Below are 21891 nucleotides of genomic sequence, written 5' to 3' on the forward strand. Positions count from 1 at the left end.
TAGTACTGCTCCCGGATGTACACACGTGGTTAGCCGACGTAGCATAGCACTATTTATTTATAATGAAAATCACTCACGATACTTCAAACGCTAAACATTTGTTAGAAGCTCAGAACAAGTGACAAGGACTGTGTTAGAAGTGTATTGATTCTTTCACAATCATTGACAATGTTAAAAAGCGCGAGAGAGAAGAAAACTTTTATTTTTGTAATTTTTGTTTCGGAATTACCATAGATACTAGCTCCAACTCTTCAGTTAAGTACCTACATAGAATTACAGTATCTTACAGTAGCCCTTAATATATTTACAAAAATATAATTTTTGTAAGACAAAATATAAGTACTTTTCTTTGTTACAAGAAAATTGGTGATCTACATGACAGGCACACTAGAAACCATAACACTTAGGCTTGCTACTTCTGCGATCCGACCCAAGAATGTCCGAAAGTCGTTTGTGGCAATGAGTCTTATCTTTTACGCTTGGACTACACAAATTTCAAACCCCTATTTTATCGGGTTGAATTTTCCAAAATCCTTTTCTAGCGGAGGTCTACGTCGTAATAGCTATCTATGTATTTATAATGTATTTTAAAACTACAATTATTTGGTTGTTTTTTAGGATTATGCAGGGTAAGCCTAAGCCGGTGATTTCGTGGTCATTCGATCGCAATTTTTTGGGAAAAATTACAAATTTAAAGGATACTGGAGAATTTATTCGTATTGATCATGTTACAAATAACGATGTCGGTACATATAGATGCGATGTTGTGAACGTTGTTGGGCTCGACCATCATGAAATGGAGCTATATATTGAATGTAAGTGTGACGTCCTATCACTGGGGGGGAGGTGTTAATGAAAAAAATTTTTGCTATTTCTATCGCCGTGGATACGCGCACGCTTGGTTCCACTGACAGACAGCGTCTGCTGAATTCAGGCGGTGCAAGACTGTGGCGGTTGGAAGTATCTACAAGAGACCTATGTCCCAGCTGTGGACGTCTATCGGTTGGTGATGATGATGATGACGACTTATCCTTAACACAGATCTAAAAATCTAGCTAGGATAGCCAGTTCTTGATCTTGTACCATTTTTAATATTGTATATGCTTATGTCAACAAGCACGCAAATTTTGTTCAAGATCAAATCCATGTATGTGTGTAACTAGATGATTGAAAAATAAACGTTTTATTTATTTATTCATTTGTAATAGTATGGTTAATAATTATTAAGGATGTCTGCTTATTATTTTAGATCCTCCTACAGTAAAATTAAATCCAAGCAAAGTTATAAGTAAAAAGGGTGACAGAGTACTACTTGCTTGTGATGTCGACGGATCACCCACTCCCAATGTACGATGGTTTGTCAATAACATGCAAATCTCCTACGGAATAAAATATAAAATTAATCGAGATTATACTCTAAGGTATCAATTTTATTTTATGTTATGCATTTAAACACAGTCACAATCATAGATTAAGACATCAGGATAATATTTTCTTGGCTATTTTGAGTATACTGAACAAGTCCTAGCCGAAGGCCAATACTATATTCTTGAAACATCGCCTTTTTACAAACATTAGACGACATTTTTAAATAGGTACGTCAAATCCAGTCAAATCAAAAATTGCAGAGTACCCCGGGATATTTTGATGTCGCGCCCTGAATGTCTTAGCCCTAGACCACAGTAGGTACTACCTATTATATCACCGATGCTGAAATTTCCGATATAATAATACTTATATCTAATATTAGTGACATATTCTTGTAACGACACATTTCAGCCCCATACTTATAATGAAAAAAAATAATTGAAATTTTTGCGCAAGAGTCGTCCGCTGATATACTTACAGTACCAGCACAAAAGCTTCTTTTGACAGCGCCGATCGTTTGTCATAATGACATTTTCATATAAGCTGGAAGCAATAGACACGATCGACGGCGAAAAAACATTCAAAATATCAGAGCCCTCACCTTTGTATAGTCCGTTAATCAATAATATGTTCTTATCCATTGCGATGGTTATGGTGTATTTACCTACTTTGATCCTACATGTATATAATATATTGCCTACCTATGTACCTATACTGTCTACAGTACAGGTATCTACCTGTCTCTATCTAGGTACCGTATTTCAGTATCTTTAATTCCATAAAAATAATTTAACTTGAGCGAAGCAATTCCTTCAATTTCATAGAAAATGTATTAATTAATGAAGATTATTATTATGTTTTTATTAAGATTTAAGAAAAAGTTTCACAGGTTTGATTGAAGATTATGGAAAATATGCTTGTGAAGCTTCGAACTATTTGAAAACAGTGCGTGCAGAATTGTCAGTCTTCATTTACGGTATAAATTAAAATTACTATGTTATTACTTATTACAAAAATATAACGCTAAGTTTTTTAAGATTTGTCCAGGGTGAGAATCGAACCCATGACCTATGGTATACACTATTAAGATGTATTTTCAGAGCCACCAAAAATCGAGCCTCCTAAAGATAGCAAGTTGGTTGTAAAATTAAGAACTGACCATATCTTGTCTTGTAATGTAAAAGGACATCCGAAACCTAAAGTGCAGTGGTTTCATTTGACACAACTTACGAGCATACCAATAAAAATAAAGTAAGTAAATAATTTTATTCTTGATGTGTCAACATCAAAACCGGCCAAATTCGGGTCAGACTCGCGCATTGAGGGTTCCGTACTACAGTCGTATTTTATCGACATTTTGCACGAAAAATCAAAAATTATTATGCCTAAAAATAAATAAAATCTGTTTTAGAATGTACAGGTAAAGCCCTTTCATATGATATCCCACTTGGAATAGCAATCTTACTTTGAAAGTCGAAAATAGCAACATTTGTTCATGAACACATTTTAATTCTTTTTGTGTGATTTTTTCGGATTTATTCCTTCACTTGTGCCTATACTACCTACCTGCCAAATTTGATGATTCTTGGTCAACGGGAATCACCCTATAGGTTTTCTTGACAGACAGACAGACAGACAGACAAATAGACAAAGTACAGAACCCTAAAAAAGATACCCTAAATAAGATTGAGAACCACCTCCTTTTTGGAAGTCGGTTAAAAAGGAAAAGGTGACTGACTGACTGACTGGTCTATCAACGCACAGCTCAAACTACTGGACGAATCGGGCTGAAATTTGGCATTTAGATAACTATTATGACGTAGGCATCCGCTAAGAAAGGATTTTTGATAATACAACCCCTAACGGGGTGAAAGAAGGGTTTGAAATTTGTGTGGTTCACGCGGACGAAGTCGCGAGCATATGCTAGTTTCTTAATAAGAGGTAAATAATAAGTGTAAATTGTTTTTTTCAGTTGTGATAAAAATTATAATGTTAAATTAGATAAAGTCCAAGCTAAAGATGAAGGATTTTATAGATGCACAGCGGATAATGGTTTTGATAAAGATGAATTCACATACACAGTAAACATTCAAGGTACTTACTGCTATTATCCTAAAAACTATAATAAACTAGCTGCCCCGGCGAACTTCGTACCGCCTAACAGTCGATTCTTTTTCAGGCAATTTTTTAAATTTTTCTCTCCGTTAGAACCATCCTCGTACTTTAAGGAATATTATAAAAAAAGAATTAGCGAAATCGGTTCACCTGTTCTCGAGATTTGCGATCAGCAACACATTCAGCGATTCATTTTTATTTAAAGAAAGCAGACTAGCTGCCCCGGCGAACTTCATACCGCCTAACAGTCGATTCTTTTTCAGTTTTTTTTATTTTCTCTCCGTAAGAACCATCCTCGTACTTCAAGGAATATTATAATAAAGAATTAGCGAAATCGGTTCAGCTGTTCTCGAGATTTGCGATCACCAACACATTTAGCGATTCATTTTTATACATAGAGATTATATCATCCCCGTTGAGCGAAAAGTCACTGAGTCGAAAAATGGCGAATATTTCTTACTAATCCAACTCTCCATATTTTTCTGCAAGTTTCTGTCTAACTACCTACAATTTCAATAAGTTTAGTAGGAAAACACATGTTATTATCCGCCATACCTATCTGAATAAACTTAGTTTATTCTCCTATTTGAAAACCAAAACAAAACGTTATTATCAAAGCCTTACAGCTACTATGTAGTTTCCGAATACACTTAAAGAATTTAGTTGATTTAGAATAGGCAGTTCGTTAAAAAAAGCGAATACTAACTTAGTACCTATTTTAGTGATGGTTCAAGATCAGAGATTCAAGATGGCCTGCATTATTCTGTATACAAGATTGTACTTATGTAGAATAATACAGGCCATCTTGAATCTTGAGTGGAGATATGAAGATTCATATCTCCACTCATCGCTCTACTCAAATTCATGCTCGTAGGACGTAGTCTCGTAAGGGACACTGCGTGGATTCGTGGCTGGTAATTTATTTATGTAAATTATACAGTTGACTGTTGGAGTCCCGTCAGAAGACGTCCAATCTTGAACTCGCACAGTGGATGATATATCGGTCTACATATTAAGCGTCTTGTTAAAAGGTCTCCGACTTTGTACTTACGCAAAGGGGGATTTTTCGATGCTAGCAGCTAGAGCAATGACCAGAAGAAGTGATGAGCTCACCAACATGTCGTGCGATCTCGTATCACTGTTTCATTTCCTTGCAATCGAAATGAAAAGTAGAGTGCTTAACTCAGGAGTCAGGACTAAAACCCATTCATACTCAATTCTATAACCGCTCGGTTGTTGAACAACCGACTATTATGTGACTACTTATAATAATTTTATGTATTTTTATTGTCCTAGTTCCAGCCGCAATAATTCCTGATTTTTTCATGACAAAGGATGTATATGCTGTTGAGGGAGATCTGAGTTTTATCCTTGCATGCATTGCGACAGGTAGTCCGAAACCAGATATATCATGGCAGCATGATGTAATTAAAATTGGAAGTAGGTAACGCATGTGCTATCAATAGTAATTAATTTATTAATATAAGTAATTAATATTTATAGTATAGCTGTGATAGCCTAGTGGTTAAGACGTCCACCTTCTTTTAGGGAGATCGGGGGTTCGATCCAGAACACGCACTACTAAATTTTCGGAGTTATGTGCGTTTTTTAAACAATACATATATCACTTGCTTTAACGGCGAAGGAATACATCGTGAGGAAACCTGCATGCCTTAGAGTCTCCATGTTCTCAAAGGTTTGTGAAGTTTGCCAATCCGCACTAATTACTTAATTACATTTTATCTGGTCTTTCTAGGCGGTGGGGGATTTAAAATTTCAAATGACGGAACTCTTACAGTAAATAATGTTGTCTTAAGACATAGCGGAACCTACACTTGCACGGCAGAAAATATATATAACAAGGATACAATGATATATGATGTACATGTCGATCGTAAGTATATTATTATGACAAATCCAGTAATTGGCATATTTTTTTTTTTATTTATTTGACAACTTAGTGTTATAGTCTATCTAATTATATCTAGTTATATAAATCTAATGTTATAGTCTCCCTGTATGTTTGCGGAATACGAACCTGAATTATTATTTGCATACGCAATGAGGCTAAAGCTTATTTCGCACTACGGAATATAAAGTTATTGAAGCAGTGGGTTAAATAAAAACCAGCAAGCAGTGTAATCGCTCCAATTTATTTATTAATCATTCATCGCAATAATAATCACTGATTTATATTTAATACTATTTACAACACATTCGTTTTTTCTTACACTGACGTATTTATTACTGTTTATTTATATCGCTATTAATTTGCATTGATCTACTTGTCACAATTTCTACTTACACTGAATTTACCGATTAACTAATATGTAGAACACAAACTGGCATAGTTTTTGCTGACATCGTGTTAAGTACAATAATATCTCACGAAATGTTTTTGTGTGTTGTTTCGGATTGACTATGCTGCGTAGGCCCTACTGGCCGCTACAGCGTCACCGGGGGGGTTGGCGAGCGCGAAGCTCCGCCTGGGGGTGAGCCCTAGGGCTCGAAGAAATAATTCGAGAGGTCGGGGGGCAACGTCCTCCTAAGGGCGCCTCCTGTGAGGCTCGGACCACGGCTTAGGATGACGTTGGGATGGGTGGAGTTGTCGGTTTTGTTGGTTAGTCCGTACGCCCCCGGGGCCGTGGCGTGAGCCCACGTCCGGGTGACGTTAGAAATCGGGGACCTCGTCTTCGCCGGCGAAGACGCTGTGATGAGGTTGAATTGTGTAGCCCTACGAGATAGGGTGCATTGTCGGTCATGATTTGATCGTCGGGGTCATTAAGGACGTGCTTAGGGCGTCTTTTATCTGGGGGGTCGTTTCGGTCAGGGGTGTAAGTCGCTGCCTCAACTATTAGGGGGTTGGGGTGTCTAATGGCTTTCTCAAAATAATTTTTGGAGAGCTGTTTAAAGTAATGAGCTATTGTCGGGAGTTGGAGGTCTCTGTGGAGGTCCACGTTGCGCATGTACCACGGGGAGCCAGTGGCCGTACGCATAAACTTATTCTGTAGGACTTGGAGAGGTTTGAGAGAGGAGGGCGGCAGGTGTGCAAATGCAACACAGGCATAAGACATTATTGGGCGGATGCACGTTTTGTATAGCGTGACTTTATGTCGAAGTGACATTTTGCTCTTTGCGCAAATCATGGGGTAAAGACGGGAGAGCACATACGCTGCGTTCTTGCGGACTCTACGAATGTGCGCGGCGAAGCTCATCTTGTCATCAAAGGTTACACCCAAGTACTTGGTATTAGTTTGCCAGGGAATGGGGCGGTCGTAAAGAGTTATTTCAGTCTGTCGAAGTTTGTATTGTGATTTCCTTTTGGACTTTTGAAAGAGCACTGCTGCGCTTTTCTCCGGGTTAACCTCTATCCTCCAAAGGCGGAACCAGTGGCCTAGGCTACTGACTGCCTTTTGGAGTCGAGCTTTAACGTTCCGGTAGTTTAAGTCGGAGCTGTATAGAGCGGTGTCATCCGCGAACTGGGCTATATGAACATGAGGGGATCTGGGAATGTCGCTGGTGTACAGCGCGTACAAAAGTGGCGAGAGCAGGGAGCCCTGAGGGACTCCTGCTCGAAGAGGTCTTGGGGAGGATAGGGTTCCATCCAGACGGTAGCGGAAAGTTCGATTGGTGAGAAATTCTCGTAGTAAACGTACGAGTCTTTCGGGCACGCCTAGATGGTAAAGCTTGTAGATCAAGCCGGCGTGCCACACCTTGTCGAAGGCTTTGGCTACATCGAAGAAGAGGGCTCCCGTTGGGATGCCTCTCGTTTTGAATCGGTTGAAACCGAGAAGGATGTGCTCCGTGAGGCGGTGCACTTGATGAACACATGAGTGTCTGGTTCGAAAGCCAAATTGCTCGTCGTTGAGGAGGTTTTTCTCCTCTACGACGGACCTAAGTCGGTTAAGGATGACTTTCTCATACACCTTGCCAAGGGTGTTGAGCAAACTAATGGGGCGGTAGCTAGTAGGGAGGTTCCTAGGTTTCCCTGGCTTGGGGATGCCTATAACGGTAGCTTCTTTCCACCTGTCGGGGAAGGAGCATCCCGCCATGAGGGTGTTAAAAATGACAACCAGGAGGTTGATTAATACGTCGGGGAGTAACTTTAGAGTTTTATTATTGATAGAGTCGGGGCCTGGGGCTTTTTTGGCGTGAAATTCTTTAATAATTTGACGAACTTCGCCGCTATTCGTCGGGAGGATTGGATCGCCATCTGGGGCGGAAGAGAAGATAGATGCTAGTTTGTTTTCGACTAGTTCTATGTGGGACTTGTCTACAGAGATGGTGCTCGGGGAGCATTGGGCTTCTAAGCTATCAGCCAAGCATTCGGCCTTATCGACATCTTCAAAGGCGGGTGGTTGATTGGGACGTAAAAGCGGAGGAGTGGCCGAGACAGGGTCGGCTTTGAGAGCTCTCGCCAGGCTGTAGTAGGCTACATGCGATGGCTTGAGCTCACTCAGCTTCCTGTCCCATTGTTCGTCGCGGAGTTCGGCAAGGCGAGCCTTTACCTCCCTCTGGGCTCGCCAGAGTTCTCTCCGGTTGTCGGCGTTAGGACATGCGTCATGGGCTCTACGTTTAGCGTTTTTGATGGTGATGAGCTCTCTGGCGTCGTCCGGCAACTGTCGACGGGTGAAACCGTTCGGCATCTGTCGGGAGCAGGCGCTTAGAGCATCGCGGATATGATTAGTAAGGTGCAGTGAGGCTGCATGCGCTTCATCTAGACTACCTATAATGTCAGGAATTTGAGAGATGTGCACAGAGTCTATAGACTTAAGATGCTCTGAGAGCTTCTTGAAGTCAATGACTGTTTTGGTCGGGGGGGCCGCGGTGGGCGGGGGTCCTAGCCGCATTAGGACGGGACGGTGGTCTGAACCTAGCTCGGACAGCACCTCCAAAGGACTCACCTGAAGGGCGATGTTCTTTAGAAGAGCTATATCGAGTATGTCCGGTCTGTCTGTTGAATTGTCGGTCATTGGGTAACGAGTCGGTGTGTCAGGTGCTATAACTATGAAGTTAAGATCGGGGCGGTGCGTCAGTCTTTCGAGTTGGCGTCCTCGTGTGTTCGGGGAGCGGCAATTCCAACTTTGATGTTTGGCGTTAAGGTCTCCGGCCACGATAACGGAGTCTCCTAATGAGAGAAGTGCGCGGATGTCACTTTCTAACAGATCTTTCGAGGGAGAGAGATAGACGGATGCTAGTATGACCGACGGATGGCCAGTCATACTCACCTGACATATGGAGGCTTCCATATTGGTTAGTTGTGGAGGATCGAGAGGAGTGCAGTGAAGAGCCCTTCTGTAGTATATGGCAGTGCCACCCTTAGCAGTGGCCCTGTCGTTTCTGACTATATTAAAATTAGCAATTCGGGGATTACTTCTACTAGGTTTCAAGAAGGTCTCTTGCACTAGGAGAATGTCGGTTTGATGTGCACATACAAATTCGCGGACTTCGTCCATTTGGTCGATAAGGCCGTTCGCGTTGTAGAACGCGACTACTAAGGAGTGGGGTTTTAATCTACCTTTGGTCGTACTATCCATTATGGGTTGCTTTAAGGTTATTAATGGAGATGAGCAGACCCAAGTGTTGGGTAATAGCTAATTTGGGATCCTTCCTGAAGGTCCGGGCGAAAACTTCCATCTCCACTATATCAATAGAGGCGAGGACAGTTTCGATTAAGTGGAGATTATCCGCAGCGTTAGTCGCCGCGGATGAATGGAGAGAAGGCTCTGCTTGGGGCTGGGGCGTAGGCGCGGAAGCCTTTACCGGGGCTGATTGGGCGGGCTTGGCCGGGGCTGATTGGGCGGGCTTGGCCGGGGCTGGTTGGGCGGGCTTTGGCGCAGGAGGGTTAGCCCTGGGAAGGGGTTTTTCCCATGCGTTGGTGGCCGGAGCCGGCGCAGGGACGAATTTCTGGGCGGGTTGGGGAGCTGCAGCAGGTTTGCGGCCGGCCGGTTTGACCCTTCGCTTTTGCTCCTTGGGGGCTTTAGGGCATCCGCGATAATTCGCGGTGTGCCCTTGAGACCTGCAAAGAACACAGCTCGGGGGTTCCTCGGTAGGTTGCTTCCTGGGGCAGTCGGAGGTGCCGTGGTCCCCTAGGCACTTAACGCACCTGGGGTGGGCGAAACAATTCCTTGCGGAATGGCCGTACATCTGGCAGCGATGGCACTGGCCCATCCTGCCGCGGTTACGGGGGGGCTCTATTTTAAGACCCGTGAGGCGACACACCGATGTGATGTTATTGATTTTCTTACCCGCGGGGGTAAGTTCGAGGGTTACGAGCACCATCTCGTAGGGGGCTTTGGTTCTAGGATGGTACATCCTGTGAACCTCTAGTACTGGCAGCTCCTGGGAAAGGAGGTCTGTCTTTATGTGGTCGGTGTTCAGCTCCTTCGGAAGGCCGCGAATGACTACGCGTAAAACGCGTTCGTCGGGAAGAGCGTAGGTGTGGAACCCTACATTCTCTTGACGGAGAGTCTTGGTGAGAAGGCGATGGTCGCCTGAAGTTGGGCATTGAACTTTGATGCCCACTGCGGTCGAGCGGGCACTCGTGAAGGAGATACCCTGCTGGTCTAAAAGTGGCAGGATACGCTGCCAGCTCAGTTTCTCTCTAATGAAGAGAGGAGGGACTTTTTCCCTTGGCGGTTCCTCCATGGGGGAGTCTTCAGACTCCTCCTCGGAGGTCGCTTGGGAGGTCGTGGGTTGGTTACCGGGCCCTGAAGGGGCTGCAACGCCCACCTTTTTAGGTGGGTTTGCGTGCGACTTTGAGGCCTTCAGCTTTCGCTTCTGGGCCTTCGTCTGCACCGTCATGAATTCCTCTGTTTCAGAGGAGGCTGGGGACGTTTCGGAGTGAGGCTCCTTGGTCGGGATCGGTTTTTGGGCTGAAGGCCCGGCTGGGGTTTTGGAGTGAGGCTCCTTAGTGTCGGTCGGTGTCACGGTCGGGGTGTCGTCCTCCATGGCCGTGGCCGAGGGAGGAGATGCCGGGGGACGGTCGTAGCGCGTAGGCGTCCGACTCGCATGTACCTTAAATTTCTTAAGGTAGTTGGGGTCTCGGGTCGCGAGGTCGGCGATGAGAGCACTCATGTCGACGTCTTTGTAAAATGTCTGGGGGAACTCCGGGCCCTGATGGGGCCCAGGAGCGGGTTGGTCGGGGTGGTTGGGGCCCATAGTGGACCCGGTGGCGCTAAAGGTCCTCCCTGCCAAGGCAGGGAGGTGGGTACCTACGGTGTGGCCCTAATGTGAGTCCCCGCCCTTGGGTGACGGGGGTGTGAACCTATGCTGCGCTTAGACTAGTGTACTCACGGAACCTGGGCTCTAGAACTACACTACACTATACACAACGCAGGAACAATCGAAGCACTGGCAATCCAGGGCACTTGCACTGACACAGGGCGAACTCGCGCGAGAGTCGGAGCGGTACCGAGAGGTAGAGCGCATGAGCGAACGTCCGCACGGGGCGGAAGCCGAGCACGGAAATGAGCTCTCATGGCTTTTTAAAGCTGTATCCCTACCGAAGGCGTCCGGTAGGTGGGCTGTGATTCGCTGTTTGGCTGCGGTTGGCGGTGATTCGCTGTCAGTGGCGGTAAGTGGCTGTCATTGGCTGTGATAGACCGGCTTGGCAGTGATTAGCCGGCCTCACATAGGTTGGCTCGGGTTGGCTCGGGTTGGCTCAAGTGTGTGGCGTTACATTATTATGGCGTAGGAATCCGCTAAGAAAGGATTTTTGAAATTTCACTCCCTTTACCCAAGGGGATGAAACAGGGGTTTGAAATTTGTGTAGTCTACGCGGACGAAGTTGCGAGCATAAGCTAGTCAAAAAATATGCTAATCAAGGAATATATGTGGTAAGGGAATGCTTTTAAAAATTGATGTCCCAATTTCGCCTTTAATTTAATCAAAGTTTGCTACCTATTTTTTCAAAAGGCTTAACTTCACTGTGCGTTTTAGTATAATTTCCTAAAATAATATTATTTTACAGCATTTCCAACAACCAATGAATTGCCACTCACGATCACAATCATTGAGGGGAACCAAAAACCCATGCACTGTGGCTTGTCTTTAGACAAAGGTTTCTTAGTACGATGGTTTAAGGTAACGTACTCGATAATAATAGACAAAATGAGCACTTGAGAATATCGCCGCACGAATTTTTCCAACGTAATCATTAATCTCTATATATAAAAATGAATCGCAAAATGTGTTGCTGATCGCAAATCTCGAGAACAGCTGAACCGATTTCGCTAATTCTTTTTTCATAATATTCCTTGAAGTACGGGGATAGTTCTTAGGGGTCAGCTAGTTTATTATAATAAAATCATGTGCAATCTGCTAACATGCAACAAAAACAAAAAAATTAACCATATTAATCTTCTCCCTGTCTCCGTCCCACGTTATGTGGAGTGGCATGCTTTCTTTTCCACTCGCTTCTGTCATCCGTCAACCCATCCACACTTTTTACAAGCATATCCTCTTTCACACAATTCATCCAACTTTTTCTTTGGTCTTCCTGTCCTCCTTTTCACCTGACTGCGGCGAGCTATTAGCTTGTCCCCGCCTGCCATACATTTTCTAACATTCTATGCATACAGCGAAACCAATGAAATTAATCTGTGATTCTATGTTTATGACCTTATCAATTTCTATTTTTAATTTTTTGCTCTTCAGTTACCACTTACTATGTATATCTTATTAGCAGTCAGGTTTTTTAATTTTATTCCTTCCATATGCATATTTAACATTGTTCTAGTGATATGACTTTCTTCCCTTCGCATTACATACTCCTTACTAGTGATGTTCCGGATATCCGTATCCGTATCCGTTACTTCTTGGCGGATCATTTACGGATCTTTTACCTAATTATAACTTTTTGACCAACTTCTGCTGTCTTGATTTTTTCTTTCCACACAATGAAATGATTTTTACATAAAACTGAATGGATCGGCATTGAAAAAGTTTAGTCAATTTCATTAATTTTTATGGACAATTCACGCTTAATCAAAAAATTGACTTAACTAAAATTGCTTTAATAAAAAAAGAGCAGAAGTTTTCTAAGAGAGTTTCCCTGTACTTACCTCCTATGGTTTTGGATTTTCCATACTGTCCCAGTTAAAAAAACACACTGTATATTATGAAGATATTATGCATAAATATTTTATAAATAATACATATATTGATTTAGGATGGCGTATTCATCAAGGAAGGAGACCTAACTCTAACTGGGGTGACAAAAGCCCACGCCGGTTATTACATCTGCCGAGTTAATACACCAGGACGCTCTTATACATTCCCTAAAAACGTTATTGTTGGCACTCCCCCCAAATTTATAACTGCGGGAAGTCCTACAGTTATGTTTAAGGATGGAGCTGTAGCAAAGTTGGATTGCAGTGCTACTGGAGAACCAGCGCCAAGAGTAAGATTTTTATTTGTAATCATGTGCTTATACCCTGGAAAAAAGAGGAGAAGACGACCAATGACAAGTTTAAGCTAAAGTCAGAAAAGCAGGTTTAATTTAACTAATTTTGTAAGTTATTAAAATGTTTCCTCATATAAAGCTTGCACGTGGATATAGATCACAACGCGTAGAGGCTTATTGAGAGATTTAATCTTTATAATAACCTAACTGCAATATTAACTTGATTAGGGCACAATTGCTATTGTAACCACTTAATCAAAATATCGACCTAAACACAAAAGTATTTAATAGTCGTTGAGTCTCGAGTCGGAACAAGACAAGTAATAACTGTCAAACACTCGTATTTATACAAATCGAATCAAGATGGCTACCCCACCACAGATTGCGTGACATCGGATGAGTCAAATATTGTCTAATTCATTAAACTAACTTCAATAAGCTAGAACAGAAATGAGTGGAAGAAGAAGACAGGGTTGTGCCGACCCTACGTAGCGTGGGAAATGGTCAGGAAGGAGATGTGCTTATACCCTATTCATGGAGACGAGCTAAGTGTTTATACCCTATTCATGGAGACGAGCTGAGTGTTTATACCCTATTCATGGAGATGGGCTATTGTGGAAGTAAAGCACGCTACTGTCACACCTATCGCAGGGGCAATTGTCAACGCAGCGGCGGAAGGGGCAAATTAGAATTTTTCTTTAAACTAGTTAGAAAATAATACGATAGAATAATTTTTTATTCAAATGAACTTTTAAAAGTGCTTTGAATCGTCAGAATAATTTACCATAGTGCTATGTAAGTATCTACTCTCTTCCAGGTAAACTTTGGACAAAGTAAATTAAGTTTCCATCTACACGCACGAAACGTTTTGCGTCATCATTCCTCATACGTATGGCTAAGGTTTGGGAATACTCTTCCAGGATATGTGTTTCCTACCAATTACAATCCGGGTATCTTTTAAACAAGAGTGAATAGGCATCTTGTAGGTAAACGCGTCCCATCTTAGGCCACATCATCACTTTCCATCAGGTGTGATTGTGTTCAAGCGTGTACCTATAATGAATAAAAAAAAAGTTTTAATAAGAATATTTATTTCAGACTACTTGGTGGCGCGATCATACTAAAATCGATGTAGATTTAAGTCAATACTCATTCATAATGGATGTAAATAACATAGGGCAAATGATGTGTCATGTGAGCAACGAATTTGATACTATCAAGCGAAGTTTTGATTTTATTGCTGAAGGTAAGTCAATAGTTTTGAAATGATCTTTTAAACCTTGTCTGTTTATGAAAGACTATGTATAGCTTCGACGAGCATGATCGAAGTAGTATTCGTAGATCGGTATTACGTACTATATCTACTTACCATAATCTTATTTTTGCCACTATATTTTTGTTCTGCAATATTAAAATTAAACTCATCATAAATTATGCACGCCATTGTATGGCAGATTATGAAACGAACTTTATAAAGTAACTAGCTGACCTTCGTTCCGCCTAACAGTCGATTCAAATTTTTTGTTTTTTAAATATCAATTCACTATCAGAAATTCTAAAATCCCCACGATTTATGACTTCAGTACTTTGCAGCATCAGGATTGAGGAGTTAGGATCCGAAGTTCAATGATGTAGCCTATGCTTGGTACCTAAAATAATTTTGCATCATCCGCAGTTCCTGAAACATTATAGTTTAGGAGTGCTGTACCCTACATCATCAGGGTTGAGGAGTTGAGACTTGAAGTCTGAGAATAAAGTCGTTGCTTGGTACCTACAATATGAATTCACTATGAACACTTCCTGAATCTTGATAACTCAGGCGGGCAGTAACCCTGCAGCATCAGGATTAAGGAGTTGAATCCAGAATTTTTTATGTGACCACCACAAAAACTTTTTTTGTTGATTTAAAAAAAAATTGCAAATCGGTCCAGAAACCTCGAAAAAATCGATGTAGAAAAAAGAACCACCTCCTTTTTGACAGTCGGTTAAAAACTAATGACCTTGAAATACGGAACAATTTTTAAAATATCCCCTTTCTAACAAAAAAAGAATGAATGAAATCGGACTACGCGTTAATGAATTACAACTCGGTATACATTTTAACTTTCATCCCCTCTCCTACGGGAACCATGCTGAATTTCGGGATAAAAAGTATCCTATATTCTTCCTCATAGTATGACCTCAAATCGTACCAAGTTTCATTGGAATCCATTCAGTAGTTTCAGCGTGATGCGCGGCCGTGATACAGACAGACAGACGGACAGACAGACAGACAGACAGACAGATAGACAGACAGACAGACAGACAAAAATGAAAAAAATTACAGTTTTGGGTTCAGTATCGATTATAGAGTGCCCTCGAAAAAAAATTTCAAAATATCTTCAATGTACAGAATTTGACCTGTTACAGTTTTATTATAAGTATTGATGATTGATTATTACAATAAAACTTAAAGCTAGCCTTATCTAGTTACTTTATAAAGTGAGATTTGCATGCATTAAATGATTGTTAACCTTTTAATTATATGGTAATAGAATAAATAAAATACAATACTTAATAGATTCTGTTACTCGTGTTAAAATATTACAGATTTGGATAGGTATAAGATGCGTTTTTATAATTATCCATTATACACAAATAAATCGATATATTTTGCTTATCTACCTATAGAGAGTCAATCTTTAATATTAAGTTATTTGTTTACAACACACGCATAAATACTTACCAGCTTTTCTTTATTTCCACAGAATGCCTGATGAATATAGAAAATGATTTCACAGCACGTCAACCAATATTAATTGCTGGCTACAAGAAACGCGAGTGGCCTGTCTTTAAAGTATCTGGTGGAACTCTTCGAATGCGCAAACAAAAAAACTTCAAACTATTCTGCCCTAATTCTTTTATATCCTACGGTAGCTCGAATTATGGGAACGATCTTAAGATATCTTGCGCGGGTGATTCATTGTTTGAACTAGGAAAAAGAGCCGTGAAAGCTTCGGATATCACATGCAATCAACCAGTATTTCCCGTAGCAAGAAATCTTAGTGTTGTTAAATGTTTAGGGCACGACACTAAAATATTACACGTAGGCTTCGACGTAGATGGGGCCCCTATGAATGTCTTTAGGGTTTGCTTCAATGAAAAGACAAATATGACATTATATGCGATGCACAGTATGCATAAGGCTATTGCACATACAATACCAAAACATGTAGCGGGATATACTAGAGGCACTACATTGAGTTTCGAATTTGACGAAATCTATGACTGCGGAAATCAGGTGAACGCAATATCACCATTTACAAGCGAAAAGTGTTGTTTTAAGCGACGGCAATTAGTGAATCCGATGGATGTCTTACCAGGAATATCTCAAGTGGCCACATATCACTATTTAAATGTAGTACCTCAGTGGAGTTCTTGTGGTACCGAAGTGCGTATTTCCTATTTATTATAGTTAAAAAACTCCTTATTTTTGACAAAATCGAAAGTTACTATAATTTTTTTCAACAATCATCATTGGCCCTAGTCTAAGTCTTAAGTTTTACAAAAAGAATCCCGGGCAGGCACCTCTAACTTTTCAGAGTTAACAGATGATAATATTATTTTACAGAATTGGGACGAGGTTGAACGGCGAGTGAGATTGTATGCCTTAAATTCAGACGATAAAATATTTTTATGGACAGGTGCTGCATACTCTGTGAAAAGCAATATTCCTGCAATAAATTTGAGAGACAAACTTAATCAGGAACTACAAGTGCCGCAGTTTATATGGAGGGTAATTTTTTTTATTGCTATTGTCTAGTTCTAATGAACCTTAAAGCTAGACTTTTTCCGTGAGGCAAATCCATCATGGATACCACTGGCCACGGGCGAGCTTAGTGGTGATGTCGGACTCCTACCGACTAAAACCATCACGAAGTTCCATCCCACCGCTGCCGACGGAGCACAAGGGACTGACAAATCCACAAAACTAGCCTACACCCTAGGCAACTAAATTTGTACAGTACGCGGCAGAAAATAATGTACATCGACCTTTAAAAAGACATAGCGGTTTCGTAGAGCATTGTCTCTGTCATTGAAACAGACAAAACGTTACATAGGTATGTGTAACGGGGACAACGCTCTATGAAACCGCTATCTCTTTCTAAAGATCGATGTAGGTACAATATTTCTTGCCGGCTACAGTAAACAATAAAGTTTGGCCACTTCTAAAACACACTAGAGCACTAATAGCGTAGTGTTTAAGACATCTGCCTCCTATCCAGGGAGGATAGATTCCGGTATCATTTGCTTTAACGGTGAAGGAAAACATCGTGGGGAAACCTCCATGCCGAGAGTTCTCCATAATGTTCTCAAAGGTATGTGAAGTCTGCCAATATGCACATAGCTTGGTGGACGATAACCAAACCCAAATCGATGTTTTATCGTATACACTTACCTAATTTAGAGAGTGTTCTATCACAAAACAGCGAGTAACCGTGATTATTTTTCCGACCCAAATGTCGACCAATAGAATTGCACCATTCGACGTCACGTGGTACAACCTACATGGTATTATACTGATAATTTTTTGAAAATTTTCTCTGGTAGTTGAAGTCCACACGTCAAACTGACAGGTTGAATTCAATTGTGAAAATTGGAGATTTTGGCCGACATTTGGGACGGAAAAATAATCCCCCGAATACCACACGAGCTTCAAAATTATCTGGCATTTCCCTCAAGGTTCCCTGCAAACCTATCGGGAAATACCCGATAATTTTGAAGCTCTTGTGGTATTATAAGTGAATGTTGGTATCCTACTCGCACGAAACGTTGAGCTCTATGTTTCTAATACGAACCGCTGAGGTGCGGTGTCCTTGCGGAGCGACGTCCGTGTTTCGGGTTATTCCTGTTGAGTCACACTCCTGTGAGTAACACTGTGACTCAACGGGAATAACCCCGTGTTTCTTGCCACGTATCTACAACCTACATACCTTCAAGGCAAAAGTGAAGCATGGCAAGTTCTAGGCATGCGCGTTCCAATCTAGACCTAATGAATGTTTTTCATTAAGAGTGATTGTGGTCAAGCGCAAGACTAGGTATCTAAGGATAAGAGTTAAAAAAAACTTGTAACCATAATTTCGCATTCATAATGTTTGGTAAATATGGATTTTTAATTTTTTTTTTATTATCCAGGTCGTCGAACGCCAATTTGTGATCATCCACGTAAACATTCCTGGCTTAACATTACCTCAAGCATTAACTTACGTGCTATGCTATGACATATGCGATACAATACCCTGGATGAAAAATCCACATTGGCACGATGTTGACAAAGGTTTCATTTACTGCTGCTATGTCGACGCATTTGAAAACGCCTTCAATTACCAAGGAATTTTTTATAAAGACAGATTCTCAAATTAAAACAATCGGGTGATAAATTCACAGCCATGTTTTAATACGCCCCATTATAAAACCGTTTCATTAACTACTATTATCTACGCTCATATTTTAAAATTCTTATTATGATATCAAAATGTGTCACATATTGACCTACTTTATTCACATACATCTATAATATTTAAAAAACATTGTAACACTGTTTTGTTACGAAAATGTTGCAAAATAATGCTATAATAGTACATTATGGTACAAGTGTGTAATGTTGGTGATTACCGCTGAGGCGCCATTGAGACGAGCCGTTAGGTGAGGGGAGTAAATAATACTTCATGTTAATTTATGTCACAGTGGCGTTATTTCACAGTATGGCTCAAGAATAATATTTTAACTGTGACTCACCGGGAAAATTAGATTCCTTTTGTGTCACAGCGTTACTCACGGTAGTGTGACTCGACGGGAACAGCCCTTTGGTTTTGACCCAGAAAGTTCTTGAGTAAATAACCACATACAAGTAGAAGTAGCGTGCAAAGATGATATGATACCTAAATAAAGACACGGGAAGTGGCTGGAAGAGGAAGGATGAACAGCTGTTATAGTGACGGTCACCTCCTACGAAAGGCCTTTATCCAGCAGTGGAAGTCAATATGATGAAATGAAGATGTTGGTATCAATCATTGATGGAATCACGAATATCGCAATACTAATTCGATGGCTCCTATAGAAAGCGACAAGTCGAGATGGCAATCGGGGTATGATGCAAGGGGACGTCTCGTACACCCACACGTCACCCGCGCTCGCCCGCACAGGGTTAGCGCGGGGGCTAGCTGTGGGGGTGTGCGTGGCGTTTCCTCCCCGAGTGCCATGTCGACCCGTCGCGGACTAAACGTATAGTGTCATCCGCAAAATTTCAATTATTTCAAATTATTACTTATTCTAATAAAATGAAATAAACAGCTCATCTTGTGCCAGTACATTTACGTTAGATTATCTTTGAATCGATGTGTATTTTATTTGTGGTCGGCTGATAAATAAGCTAATAATAAATAAGTGTGTCTGTCTGTCTGTCTGTCTGCTAGCTTTTCACGGCCCAACCGTTCAACCGATTTTGACGAAATTTGGTACAGAGTTAGCTTACATCCCGGGGAAGGACATAGGCAACTTTTTATCCCGGAAAATTAAAGAGTTCCCACGGGATTTTAGAAAAACCTAAATCCACGCGGACGCAGTCGCGGGCATCATCTAGTTTGAAATAGGTACATTAATAAGTCAAAATACCTAAAAATGTTACCTGACTGACTATACGCAATTTTTAGTTTTGGGAAGTTAGTTATATGTAAATAAAAATATTTAGTTAGACATACCTACCTACCTAACTTTCCAACACTAACAAGCATCTTAAAAATTTATATGTCTTACATTTACATATAATTTAACATGTTTTAGGACAAGTATTATAATATGTTTATAGGTAGCTCGCAACATGTGGTAGTCTAAGAAGTTGGAAGTACTAATGGTGGTAGTTTTTAGGGTTCCGTACCTCAAAAGGAAAAACGGAACCCTTATAGGATCACTTTGTTGTCTGTCTGTCTGTCTGTCTGTCTGTCAGTCTGTCAGTCCGTCTGTCTGTCAAGAAACATACAGGGTACTTCCCGTTGACCTAGAATCATGAAATTTGGCAGGTAGGTAGATCTTATAGCTGACATTTGGGGGAAAATCTGAAAACCGTGAATTTAGGGTTAAATCACACAAAAAAAATTAAATTGTGGTCATGAACTAATAATTAGTATTTTCAACTTTCGAAGTGAGTGACTATATCAAGTGGGGTATCATATGAAAGGTCTTCACCTGTACATTCTAAAACAGATTTTTATTTATTTTTATGCATAGTTTTTGAATTATCGTGCAAAATGTCGAAAAAATACGATTGTAGTACGGAACCCTCATTGCGCGAGCCTGACTCGCACTTGGCCGGTTTTTTATAGGTAGGTATTATATGTATTATGGGGGATTCCAACATCAATGATATTATACGAGATAATAAATTGATTGATGTACTACCTGTACCTACTATTTTAATTTTAATTTAAAAGTCTTACTGATTAGATAAATTACTTTGTTATTATGAAATAAACCAAAAGTATTTGATGAAAATGTGGTTTTTCTTCGTCCTTAAAAATTAAAATTATGGTAATCAAAAAGTAGTGGCAAAGGCATTCGGAACCAGTGGGAGATGCATCCGACTATTCGAAAGTACTTGTAAAAGTTAATTTGAATAAAAAAGATTTTTATTTTATTTATTTTATTTTATTTAGTGGTGTGTCGCTTTGCTCGAGTAGAATGTCGAAAATCCTTTCTAACGAGAATCTCTATTATAGAAAAAGCCTACATGCAAAATCTCTACTAAGTAATTTCTAGACACGGTTTAAGGTCATAGCACACATATTAACTCGGAAAGGGATCGTCACAGTATCAACTCGAGCCGTCCAGTATTCTTTGTATGAAACTCCTTACTGCAACGCACACTAATCCGATTCGTAGTCTAGTGCGTAATCGCCTCGTCTTGGGTCAAGCTCGGACTACTGCTCGTCGTCCCCTTTACGTCATCTCCATAAGTCCATACGTCACTCCATCCACGCTTGCCTGTGTGCGCAGTGTATTCAATTCCCGCTGTCCCCGTTACCGGGGACACGGCTAAAACGGGGACAACGGGCCTACACGTAGCTGTAGCCGAGTCGACGTACCAGAGCTGCTGATCCGCTTTTACATTAGATTCACGTCTGGTTGACTGCGAGGCGAAAGGCGATGATGATCCCTTTCCGAGTTGATATGTATTGTGTGCTGTCACCTTGCTGTCGACTCCAAATTCAAGAATGATAAAAGGAATTAAAAATCGTGACTAACAATCACGATGTTTAACTCCTTTTGTCAAAAGTGTTTAACTCCTCAACGGCTCGGGTCTCAATTGCGCCTCAGAGGTAATCACCAACATTACACACTTGTACCATAATGTACTATTGAATTATCATGCAAAATATCGAAAAAATACATCTATAGTACGGAACCCTCCGATCCTCGATCTCTACATTCGACTACAGAAGTAAGTGGTCTCTACCAACATTTAGCTCTGTTGGGATTATTGCAATCTTGCCAGTATTTTTCTGGCAATACATAACATTATCGTTTTCCTGGAAACTCATTCTATTTAAAATTCAAATAAACAATGAAAACTTTGTGAATACAAAGTAAAGTTTCCTGCCGACCATTAGTCACACGACACGAGTAAAGCTTTCTGTTTTATTTACAGTCCGAATTCCATTAGATGATTAATCATAATTTTATTTTATTAGACCTAGTAATAAGGATCAATTTAAGTAATTTTAATTAGTCACATAAGACTAAATATAACATGCCAAGCGGAATGCACTTGTAATTGCAAGAGTCAGGGCAAAATGTTATCGATTATGTACTAAATAGATAAAAATGTATGTATGTATGTACATATTCTTTATTGAACTATGAAACACAAATGACAGGTTACCAAAAAGAGATCTTAAAATGTAGTTATGTACAAAAAGGTAAACAAAGGTTCCTTTTCTCCTTTTGAGTTACGGAACCCTAAAAAT

At 40.7% G+C, this 21891-nt stretch overlaps 1 protein-coding gene across 1 annotated transcript in view; it reads left to right on the forward strand.

The window, feature by feature from the left end:
• The window catches only part of LOC117992714 (hemicentin-2-like), a 36608-nt gene extending 18157 nt beyond the window's left edge, over window positions 1-18451 (forward strand). Inside the window, exons 15-27 of the mRNA XM_069506015.1 lie at window positions 619-815; window positions 1250-1421; window positions 2250-2344; window positions 2469-2619; window positions 3341-3462; window positions 4780-4923; window positions 5240-5377; window positions 11456-11568; window positions 12656-12886; window positions 13988-14135; window positions 15637-16319; window positions 16500-16664; window positions 18065-18451. Of these exons, the coding sequence (XP_069362116.1) occupies window positions 619-815; window positions 1250-1421; window positions 2250-2344; window positions 2469-2619; window positions 3341-3462; window positions 4780-4923; window positions 5240-5377; window positions 11456-11568; window positions 12656-12886; window positions 13988-14135; window positions 15637-16319; window positions 16500-16664; window positions 18065-18292 (2587 nt within the window). The 3' untranslated portion in view covers window positions 18293-18451. The remainder of the gene's footprint in view (window positions 1-618; window positions 816-1249; window positions 1422-2249; window positions 2345-2468; window positions 2620-3340; window positions 3463-4779; window positions 4924-5239; window positions 5378-11455; window positions 11569-12655; window positions 12887-13987; window positions 14136-15636; window positions 16320-16499; window positions 16665-18064) is intronic.
• The last annotated feature ends 3440 nt before the right edge of the window (window positions 18452-21891 follow it).

This window comes from Maniola hyperantus, chromosome 22 (genome assembly GCF_902806685.2).
Source record: "Maniola hyperantus chromosome 22, iAphHyp1.2, whole genome shotgun sequence".
Classification (NCBI taxonomy): Eukaryota; Metazoa; Arthropoda; class Insecta; order Lepidoptera; family Nymphalidae; genus Maniola; species Maniola hyperantus.